This window comes from Nannobrachium achirus, assembly GCF_963921795.1.
Source record: "Nannobrachium achirus genome assembly, chromosome: 24".
NCBI classification, from domain to species: domain Eukaryota; kingdom Metazoa; phylum Chordata; class Actinopteri; order Myctophiformes; family Myctophidae; genus Nannobrachium; species Nannobrachium achirus.
In genome coordinates this window covers 43732015-43743842 of record NC_137831.1, presented here as the reverse complement: position 1 = coordinate 43743842, position 11828 = coordinate 43732015, and the positions used below count along the sequence as shown (strand labels likewise).

General features: G+C 41.2%; 1 protein-coding gene across 1 annotated transcript; it reads right to left on the bottom strand.

The window, feature by feature from the left end:
* Nucleotides 1-1479: 1479 nt before the first annotated feature.
* Nucleotides 1480-9574, bottom strand: LOC308280318 (carboxypeptidase O-like; the record flags this gene model as incomplete). The annotated part of the gene is made up of 8 exons (XM_080720580.1): nucleotides 1480-1757; nucleotides 4131-4212; nucleotides 4864-5066; nucleotides 6093-6195; nucleotides 7434-7550; nucleotides 8142-8246; nucleotides 8810-8911; nucleotides 9530-9574. 8 exons carry the CDS (start codon nucleotides 9572-9574, stop codon nucleotides 1480-1482), a joined length of 1035 nt encoding a protein of 344 aa, XP_080576706.1.
* Nucleotides 9575-11828: the final 2254 nt, after the last annotated feature.

Genomic DNA, 11828 nt, shown 5'->3' with positions numbered 1-11828 from the left:
CATTGTTTTCTCACTCAACAGTAAACAAACCAACATAAGGTTTAAGTGTATAGACTATAGAGGGTATCTGCGCATTTCTAAAGTGACAATTTAAGGACTTTTTAATACCTCTAAAATGACAAATTAAACATTGGCCAAATTGTCAAATATTGGAGGCAGAAATTGTGAAAATAGCGGATCTACATGCTCACAACGCCTCGCATTGCGAGGCGTTGTGAGCATGTAGATCTGCTATTTTCACAATAGAACCGTGTTATACAAAATGTAATTCCTCAACTCTTAGTGCTTGTCAGGGTGAGGGGACCAATATGAAGTGGTCCTTTTAAGTTTGTCATAGATGACTGCGTGCCATGTAATGTTGAGTTTGCCTATGCAGATATGTTGTGGCGATAGTTATGCTAGTTTTGTTTGTTGTAGTCATTTGTGTTTTTTGTTCAGTTGAATGTTAATGATCAAATTTGGAAAATAACAATTATGAAAGAAAAACACCCCAAAAACAAACTTGTCAGAATTAAAACATAAACGGTATCACTGTACAAATTAAATCAAACGTTTCAGATCCGTTGCTCTTCCCAGTTTCTCACACATTTAGCATATCTCTGCTGTCGGGCCGAAACCTCCTGAATCCAAAATGTAAATATTCGGGAAAATGAGCTCAAATGGAGTTAGGAGGTTTTGACCGAAGGGCTTTTTACTACTTTCCATTGGTACACTATTATTTTAACCAACACACATACGTGAAGGGTGTTCAATAGCACATATTTATGAAAAAAAAGAGAGGGCCATTTGGGTGGAGTTAGCTGGTTTGGCAGAAAGTGTGGAGTTAGGAAGTTTTGTCCCAAGCACTTTTTACTACTTTCCATTGGTTCAATATTATTTTAACCAACGCTCAGATATAATGGGTGTTCAATAGCCCTGATTTATGCCAAAAAAAAAAGGAAGTTAAAAGGTTTTGGCCAGACAGTGACGATATGTGGTGAGTGCATTCACGAATAGTGATTTTTAGTATTCAAATTATTCAACCTCAAAGTATTCGAATAGTCAAATATTCGACAGGACTGGCCAAACTGTCAAATATTAAGTAAGCAAGAGGCAAACATTGTGAAAATAAATATTGTGAAAATAGCCGATCTACATGCTCACAACGCCTCGCGTTGCGAGGCGTTGTGACCATGTAGATCTGCTATTTTCACAGTATTTATCTGTGGAACCGAGTCACATTAATACCTACAATTCCAAGTGCTTGTCAGGGTGGGGGTCCCCAGTTCAATTATGTTTAGGGGCATTGACAACACATTCTTATGACTTTCTATCTAGCCAAGCTTTATAAACTATATATTTTTTAAGCGAAAAAAATACGCGAATATTCGACTTCGGTGAACAACGTCGAATAGTGACTTTGGTATTCGAATATTCGAATATTTGGTGAATGCCCTATTGAGTGCCAGAAGGGGTTGCGCCCAACGCCACGCCGCGCTCTCACAGTGCCGCGGCGCCGGTGACGCATGCCGCCAGCAGTGTGGTCCACACCGTGGCGGTGGCGGTGAGGAGGACTGCACCGGACTGAGGAGCGAAGGTCTTGTCGTGCACATGCTGGACGATGTGCAGGGCTCCGGCGTACGCCTCCTCGCACGTGGCCTTGATCTGGTCCTCTGGCAGCTGGAAGCCGTGCTGGCCCCGGTCCCTGAGCTCGAAGCAGAAGGAGAAGGGGATCCCGACAAGACGAGCCCAGTCCATTGAGAGGCCAGAATGGGGGTCTACAGTGTATGTAGTAGTTATGTGGTAAAAAGAAGTTAAAGGAATTTTTCTTATAGATTCTTGTAAACCGTGTTTCTACTGTTCTATAGACCCAGTAGGACACAAAAAAACTGGCACTATTTTGGCCAGGGGCATAGTTCTGCCGATTTAAAATGACTTCAATACGGAAGTAAAACTTCCTATGATTGGCCGCTAGATGCGCTGTTCCCCCCCCCCCCCCCCCCCCCGGCCGATCGCAAAAATAATTATTCCCATTGGATCCCATTCATTTTCCCATTTGGTTTTCTAACCTTAATTAACATTTTCATGAATACTGTATGGTTCCTATCGCTAGTTAAAAATTGCCTTTCAATCACCATCATATTCGTTTTGTCGAAATGTGGTCCAATTTATTTTAAAATAAATGATAAAGTTGCGGGGGGGCGTGGCCAACTAAACTGATACCAGCCGGCTGTGTTCTTCTTCGTGTGCTGTATTTCGGGAGGCTCCGACCACATTCTCCCATGTATCCCTGCGGTTGCACGTCACTGTTGGCAGCCAATAGCATCTCTGATGCCTTTACAATTCTATGATGGCGACACCCATTCCAAGGGGTAGAAAGGGCCATTTGTGCTGCATAGAAACCAATGGCTTCGCATCGTCCATATTTTTCTACAGTCTATTCATTTTGGCAGCTGTTGAAAGTTTGTCTCATTCACTTACTATACACTATAACAAAAGTAAAAATACCCACAAAATAATCTTGTGAGGGGTCAAACTAGGGGTTTTTAATTATTCTGAATCCAATGAAAGCATTTGTTTTGCCAAAAAAAAAAACACATTCCTTGGGCTAAAAACGGCCCAACAAAACTATGGTTTCGTGATTAGTCGTCACTTTTCACGTTTCGTGGGGGCTGCTTTTAGCCCAAGGAATGTTTTTCCATGCAATTTTTTCCTTTATAGTATAGTGTAGGCTATAGTAAGTGAATGAGACACAAACTTTCAGCAGCTGCCAAAATAGTGCCAGGGTGGATGTGTCCTATAAGGTCCGAACAGAAAAAAAAAAACATTGTTTACAAGAATCTATATAACATTCACATGAATACACAATGCATATACCATATACTACTACAGAGAAAGATGCGAAACTACGTGTGCATGTGCACACATATACATCAAAGGGGGCTTGAGCCCTTGCCCTTTTATCTGTCTGTAACATACTGTAAGATGTGCCCTCTCCAGACCATGAATGCAGTTTTTACTATGGTGAAAGAAATGCAAATGCCCTCTTTTGCCATACCTGAAGGCAGCATTCAAGAGAATTAATTGCCTTTCCCAAACTCTCCTGAACTTGAATGCAGCATCTTATGTTGAAAGAATTGCCCTCTCTGTGTAGAAATCCATGCTGTACGCCACATAATCAAGTATTCACTTGATTATGCTTAGTACAGTGTGGTATCAAGTGTTGTAGCGTTGTGAGATTGGAGGTCGGCTATTGTCTATACCAAAAGGCCCTCTTAGGGGGAGGACAGTGGAATCAACTCCAATTCCAAGATCACCCACATAATAAAAATAAATGTATTTATATTTTATTCAATGTAAATGTGAATTTAAGTGGAAAGTTATTTAGATAGAAAATGGAGAGGTAATGTAGTCCATGGGAGGGGTCAATTTAATTTAAATAAATTATGATGAATAATTTCTTCCAACTTAATCTTGCATTCTGCATACCACAGGGGCACCTCTATAGTCATGTTTCCATAAACGTATTCGAAAATAGGAAGTGAATCATCAGAAATGCGCATTAAGACAAAGAAAATGTTGCCTGTTTCCATTTGTGGGTGTCATTCGAATTAGCGACGGTCGCATGGGCCGACTCAGCGCTCCCTACTTCCTTGCCCACCACTGGTTCTGTCGGCGGTTGTCTTTGCACAACAGTCTGTAAAGAGCTACAGCTGGCAGCCTGGCACGTTGTGAAAACGGGAGGAATTTACACATGGTCTGTGATACTCCGTAGTAGGCCTATGTAACAACCGATTTGTTTTGTGGGCTAAAGCTATACAATGGACGTTAATTAAGCGGCAGGGGAAAGTGTTAACTAGGGGGACGATGGACCAGAACGTCATAATTTATTCGCATGCATTGGCTGACCCGTTTCCATTCACAAATGTGCATTTAGTTTTTTCGATAAAGCCTCAAAATCCACCTCCCCCAAAGGTTTTTTGTGGATAATGAAAGTTTATTCGAATTTTGAAGTGTTTCCATAAACAAAAGCCTTAATGCGCATTAAGAGACTTTATGGAAACGCCACTATATGAAATCAAAAGCAAAGTGATTTAGAACATTGCTATGGTGGTTTAGGTGTACTTCATCCCACAGTGGTCTATACTTACACAGGTCATGAGCCCTTCCCACAGTGTAGCTCATCCCATGAACCTCCTTTATGGCATCTGCTGCAGCCTGACCCACCTCCATCTGAGAAACCAAACATTACCCAGCAAGCACAGTCAGAACCTGGACCAATCAGTGACATTACTAACAATAACAATAATCCATAAGTCCATATAACGTCCTGGTAATGACGTCAAGATCATCCCCATACATATGGGCTGTGATCTGGCCCAGTTCTGAACATTCACAGGAGAACGTTATCATAACGTCATCATGACGTCATTTGGCTTGCAGGGTAGAATGACACAGACAGCAAGGTTGACAATGGAAGTGTTGTATTTTGTGATATTTGTATAAGCTTTACAAATTTGCATGGCAATATTTTAGATTTTTCTTTTTTTTTGCTTGTGTATATCTTCACTGTAGACCAGTGGTTCCCAAAGTGGATTCCAGGGACTCTGTCATAGTTAAAGGACAACTTTGTTTTTTTACAACAAGGATTCATATTTTAGATAGTCATTAGAGAAAAGAAAAGATGAGTGTTAAAATGTTTTCATTTACTTCTTTCTATATCGTTTTAGTGATTTTAACGATTTTGATTTGCATGCATGCCCCCAACCTGGGGGCACGCACGCAAGTGGCTAAATATGTATTTTGATACACAATAAGCCCATTCCCAAGATGCACCACCTTGAAATTTGAAAGCTTGAGAAACACTGCTGTAGACCTTCATACCAGCTCGTTGTGGTTGGGGGAGATGACATTGGGATGGCCGTAGGGGACCAGAACCATCTGTCCGTAGGAGTGGATGGTCAGGAAACAGAGAATGTCGTCCTTCCTGCGCCCTGCGAAGTCGGTGACGGCCTGAGCCTCCGGCTCAGACAGGGGCTTGGCGCCGCAGTACACGATAGAACAGCAGTTATGGGACATCCCAACGGCTGTGTGGAAACACATCAGAGTAATTGAACGTACTCCTGTTGAATCAGGGTACAATAGAGCAGTGAAGTCATGACGTGACTCGCTCATCCCCCGGTTCACGGAAATAATTTCTCTATGGTGAATACGATTAAACATTAAAATCGTCTCATATAATATAAGCATTGTGGTCCAAAAATAATCAAACTGTTTGCGCGATATTGTTGGGGAGGTGTCTCTGTATGGTTTATGATAGTCATTCACTCATATTTGATATAGCCTGTTTCTAGCGAAAATGTAATTTGGTGACAATAACATTCTTCATATCCATATGTGTCAAACCGCTTAGATCTACAAGCTCACAGCGCGGCACCGAGTGCCACGCTGTGAGCTTGTGGATCTGCTATTTTTGAAAAGTCGTGAAAATGTGTGCAAATCTTTCAATATGTATTTTTTAAGCGAACATTTGTAACTCCAATTTTGCTTCTGGGGGGTCCCTGGAACAAAATATTTTGAGATGGGGGTCCGTGGCCAAATACATATCATTTGGGGGTTCTTGACATGAAAACGTTTGAGCACCACTGACATAGAAACATAGGTTTTTCAAAAAACCTTAGAAGGATTTGAAATATTCAATGACTTTTCAAAAATAACAGATCTCAAAGCTCACAGCGCGGCAGCAAGTGCCGCGCTGTGAGCTTGTATATCTGCTATTTTTCAATAGTTAAAGCACACAGGGCCCAGAATTTGACGGCCCTGATGCTACTGTTGGTTCTACAGTGGGGCCCTCTGGGAGTCCACATTTATAATGGGTTCAGCTCTCAAACCAGCAACAGAACAGTTTTGTTTGTGTGTGTGCGTGCGTGCGTGCGTGTGTGCGTGTGCATGTGCGCACAATCTAGTGGTCGATAAAGTTTCCCATGTTGTCACTTAAGGCCCGGCTCCAAAAGGTTAATTGGTTGTTAGATCTGCCCGAACAAGGCTGAGTTTGGACGGCTGCGTATTTTGCTAGACCCAATACATCCATCGATCTATAGAAGAACACTCACTCCCCCATAAGGCGTCAAAGTTGCGGTTGAGGTCCGTGCCACCGTCACCGAAACAGGCACAATCCTCTGGTCCTGGTGATCTGGTCTTCCTCCACAGCCGAGTCTGCAGAAGTCAAAATGGTTTGATCAATTCATAACTTCCGGGCAGTCAATCAAGTATATACAAACATTTTGTATTTCTGTACAGATATCTGTGCGTCACTGATAAATCATGGGCTATATTTCATATTTTAAACTTTTGCTGGAATGCCGGATACTGTACCGGTATATCGTCGTTGTCGGGTGGAAACCTTGTATGTCCAAAACCGTTTGTTTTGTATTTATCATTTTTAAAATGATTTAAAGTAGTGAAAACAACCGATCTACAAGCACACAAGGTGCGAGGCGTTGTGTGCTTGTAGATCAGCTGTTTTCACTATATACTTCTGTGCGATGGCCATATGATGAAGCAGTGATTTACTTTGCGAAAAAACGTACAAATTTGAAACTTGGAGATACTAGGTTTCTGCCCGACAGTGACGATATGCAAGGATTCTTGAATAATAAAAGTGATGAGGAGGTGTGATGCAAAATCATTTATTCCGCACTGATAAGATTATATCTCATTGTGATACGCTGCCAACTGCTGTTCCCTGAAAAGGCTTTTCTTCTCGTATCTCTGGTGGACAGTTTAGCACCTGAACAAAACCAAAATGTGTTGTTGGGAGTATTTCAATACAATGCATGCTTTTTCTTATCTTTTACAGGCTGCCTAGGACACCATAAAAGTAAAACATAAACAAGAGTTAACTGCCAAAACAATGGTTTGATGCAATAGAGATAGTCTGGTCCTTTTGACCACTCAAATGCCCTTTACAATGCACTTCACACATTGTTCACTTCACTCAGTAAAAGGAAGAACACTGTTACAGTACACATTACGTGTGACAATGCCGTTCATATTCACACCCGACGGCGCTGGCAGAGGCTACTTTGCAAGCATCAACCTGCTCATCAAGAGCGGTTAGGGGTTCCACTTAGTGCCTTGCTCAAGGACACTACAACACCTTGCCAGTAGGAGCTGGGAATTAATCTGGAAACATTCCGACCCCCAGGCTCTACCTCCATGAGACACTGCCATCCCAGAAGAGATTAGAATAAGTTCTCCACACATCTCCGGTATTGCCTTTTTTATGCTTAGTTTAGTGTGTTATAATGTACCAAAAGTAAGTTTGGACTTTGGAGGTCTGCTATTTTCAATATTTTCACCAAAAGGGCGGCCCTTTTAGAAATTTCAGCCCCTGCCTCTCTAACATTCTCTGCACGGCCCTGCTCCTATAAATATTATACATTGGTGCTCACGGTATTATCCGTCCAGGAATAGATGTATCCATCCACATTCAGCACAGGGGTCACGTAGAAGTCCATGTTCTTCATCATCTCACTCATCTTTGGGTCTGTTTTGTATGCCTGGAGGATCTGATGGCGGGAGAGTTGAACATGCATATTGTGAACATGAGATGCACAACTTCTGCTGATTTCACAATGTATTTACACGCACGCTATTGCATTCAGGAATGTGATTTTTAGTATTCGAATTATTCAACCTCAAAGTATTCGAATAGTCGAATATTCGACAGGACTGGCCAAACTGTCAAATATTAAGTAAGCAAGAGGCAAACATTGTGAAAATAGCCGATCTAAATCTGCTATTTTCACAATGTTTAACTGTGGAACCGAGTCACATTAATACCTACAATTCCAAGTGCTTGTCAGGGTGGTGGTCCCCAGTTCAAATATGTTTATTTTGGGGGTCACGGCTTAAAAAGGTTTGAGAACCCCTGGTATAGAGCATTAACAAATTCATCCACCAGGGGCATTGACAACTCATTCTTATGACTTCCTCTCTAGCCAAGATTTATAAACTATATATATTTTTAAAGAGAAAACAATAAAAAAATTAGCGAATATTCGACTTCGATGAACAATGTCGAATAGTGTAGCCTATTTGATAGTTGAATATTCGAATATTTGGTGAATGCCCTAACGCACGCACACACACGCACGCACCTCTCTGACAAAGTACTGACAGAACGCTGGGGCGATCCATTCCCTTGCGTGGATTCCGCAGTCTATCCAGAAGGCTTTCTTTGTCACTCCAGTGCTTTCGCCAATCTGTGAAACAGGTTTTCTGGGTTAGATAAATTACCTCAGGGGTGGGCAACTTTGATGATGGCGAGGGCCACTATATTTCCACCTTCACTCCAGAGGGCCACATGCAAAAATAGCGGATCTACAAGCTCAAAACGCATCGCGCTGCGATGCGTTTTGAGCTTGTAGATCGGCTATTTCTGCTTCTTTTGAATTGGAATCCCGAATTATTATTCTTTTTTTTTTTAATCTTGGAATCCTGAAATGTAACAATTTGATTTAATTTCAAACGCATTTAGTTATATACTCATGTTAACTTTATAAATACAAATACATTGTTGGACATAAATAAGTACATTTTATTACTACTATACTAGTCATTACGCTACTAATATAGACTGATGGAATTAAAGCAGGTCATGTTTGGAATTGTAACAGCTGAAATCAATAATATATATCAGTATTCCAGTATTAACCTGCGGGCCGCATTCAGTGAAGGTGGGGGCCGCATGTGGCCCCCGGGCCGCCAGTTGCCCATGTATGTCTGTTTTGATACAATATGTCGCATGAGAGGGAGGAAGGATTACCTTGAGAAGACTAATTGTTCTGTTTTCATACGTCTTGCCGTAAGCCACTATGGACACAAGTGAAGGGTATTCTGTGACAATCTGCTCCATCCAAGAGGTGATCTGTGGGAAGGAATGTATTATGTCACAGTTTTTTTGAGAGTCAGTCAGATTGAGAACAGGAGCGCTCGTTTTTGGGCACGAGGTGGAGCAACCGCTCCTTTGGGGAAGTAGGAATCTGAGGTTAGGGTTAGGATTAGGGTTAGGTTTAGGCAGAGTTTTACTGAGGTTAGGGTTAGGTTTAGGCATAGTAGCATTCACCAGGTTAGCATTCACCGACGTGGGACCAATGCAGTCAAATGCTCGACCACTGAGACATGGGCTTCTTCCAGGGACTGCCCATAAGGTGAACTAAAACAAGCGCTCCTTTTCCAATCTGACTGGTTTTTCAAATAAACTGTAACATATACTATACAGTATGTATGTATATACAGGGATGTACTCAGTGTGTGTGTGTGTGTGTGTGTGTGTGTGTGTGTGTGTGTGTGTGTGTGTGTGTGTGTTTGTGTGTGTGTGTGTGTGTGTGTGTGTGTGTGTGTGTGTGTGTGTGTGTGTGTGTGTGTGTGTGTGTGTGTGTGTGTGTGTGTGTGTGTGTGTGTGTGTGTGTGTGTGTGTGCGTGCGCGCGCGTGCCAAAACATTAGCTTACATGGTGCACACAGTTGTGTGTGTGTTTGATTTACCTCTGACATTGGGTGGTATTTGTAGTAGTCATACTCATATTCCATTCTGTTAGACAGACATGCACACACACGCACGCACGCACGCGCGCGCACACGCACACGCACACGCACACGCACACGCGCACACACACACACACACAAGAGCACAGCATGTCATAAAGACACAAGTTACTTTACTTACATTTTCTATGTATAATTCTTGTCATATCCATTGAGAAAAATATGTATGTTAGAAATAGGTTAACAAAGTTAATAAGTCAAACTCATTACTACCATAGGATTGTTAGTCAGAGACTAAATGATTTACCAAGAACATTTTATTATTTTATTTTTAAGTTTTACATTAAAATATTACAGAGTTTACAGAGAATAGTTGAGTTAACATTAAACTGAGAAATTAATTTAGTTTGCAAAATATCTTTTTGCCTTTTCTGGCTACCATTAAAATGCAACAATGTTTGTTGAGATTACTTATCTCAAACAAATTTCAAGACTCTGTAAATTGATTGCCAAACCATACTGAAATGAATGGGTAAAGTATAATCCAGTCTCCCACTAAAATCAAACATAGCGAATGCTTGGGAAATGGTCAACAGCAATATTAATTGTGTCCCATTTTGTTGTTTAACATTTAAGGCAGGGGTCTTCAACGTTTTCAGGCCAAGGACCCCTTAGTTGAGATTGAGATGAAGCAGGGACCCCCACAACCTTATCATAGATTCCATATAGTTTCATCGTTTGACAGCACAATCATCAGTGTATTTTGGATTCATGTCAATTTGTGTTTTCAGATATTTAACCACTTGAACCATCAATACTTAGTAAACTGGACCTTTTACTCTGTACTTAGTTAGCTCTTTTTCCCCTCTACACCAAACCTCTTTGCGGAAAATAGCAGATCTACAAGCTCACAACGCCTCACGCTGCGAGGCGTTGTGAGCTTGTAGATCTGCTATTTGTGGCTTAAGTTCTCAAAATATGGACACTAGAGTTCAAGTGGTTATTATAAAAAAAGGGGAGGACCCCCTGTAGTAACTCTGAGGACCCCCTGGGGGTGCCGGACCCCCTGTTGAAGACCCCTGGCGTAGAGTTAACATTTAAGGGACACTTTGATACGAATCCTAGAGGAGTCAGACCTTTAAGGGAAAGTAAGCACTATACATAAAATGTATATAGTTACAGTACTATCATAGTACCACAAATTATGTAGCAATTTATTGTGCAGAGCAGAACATACATACCTATGTACCATAGGCCTACTCTATAAATGACCAGTTTTTTGACACAGGAGATCCCTGCCATCTCCACTTCAGACTCACCGTTCCTCCGTTGCCGTCCCAATCTGAGACAGAAGCATCAGAAAAACTAATCCCACGGTGTGATGCATTGTTGCCTTCCTTTTTGGGGAATACATACACCCAGAGTGACCATATGGCATGGTAGAGATCCTTTTATTGTTTCTTTGGATCTGATAAAGGCCAATCTGGGAGCCCATCTGCAAAAAAAGGGTGGAAGAATCTGAATCTGTCTTGAGAGACTATAGTAGATAAAGACAGACCTTTGTCTAACTGTCTGGTTAAGCGAGGTCATGTGATCTTATTGTTACCTGGTTAATCTTTAATGGATTTTTTTTTTTTTTTTTCATGACATGTATCATCACCAGATGTCCATATTAATGTTGTGCAGCCACACCCTTATCTCGGGTCCCTAGTCTCTTTGATTGATGTGGGTGTAATGCCAGCTGATAAACAGATTTTTGTTCTCCATTCAGACTCCTCCTCCATTGCTGTCCCAATCTGAGATAACAGCTTGAGAGAAAAGCAATAACCACAGATGACATATATATTGATATTTGTATTTTCATGCGAATATTTTGTACATGTCTCATCCCATCTCTCCTACTTTGCAGTATTATATTTGACCAGTAAATGGTATTACAACATCATAGTCTGGTTCCAAATCATGGAGAGTACAGTTTACTCCCCTGTGAATCATTTACTAGCAACATTGACCTCATGACTTCCTCAGATGCCATGAATGAGCGCCTGTCTGCAATTTGCAACTGGTCCTAGACTAGACAGCTAGGTATTCTAACTCCCCTACCCATGTTTTATGTACATATAATTTACTTTTGAGTTCTCCTAGTGTTGATGGTATTTATTGCTATTGTACGTCTTTAAGTGTCTTGATAAATTGAATACATATGGGATCACGATAGAAAGAAGACCTCATGGGTTATCCTTTCAGCATCATAATCTTACTTTTTGCTAAATTTGTATCAATTAGCCTATTCAATCAA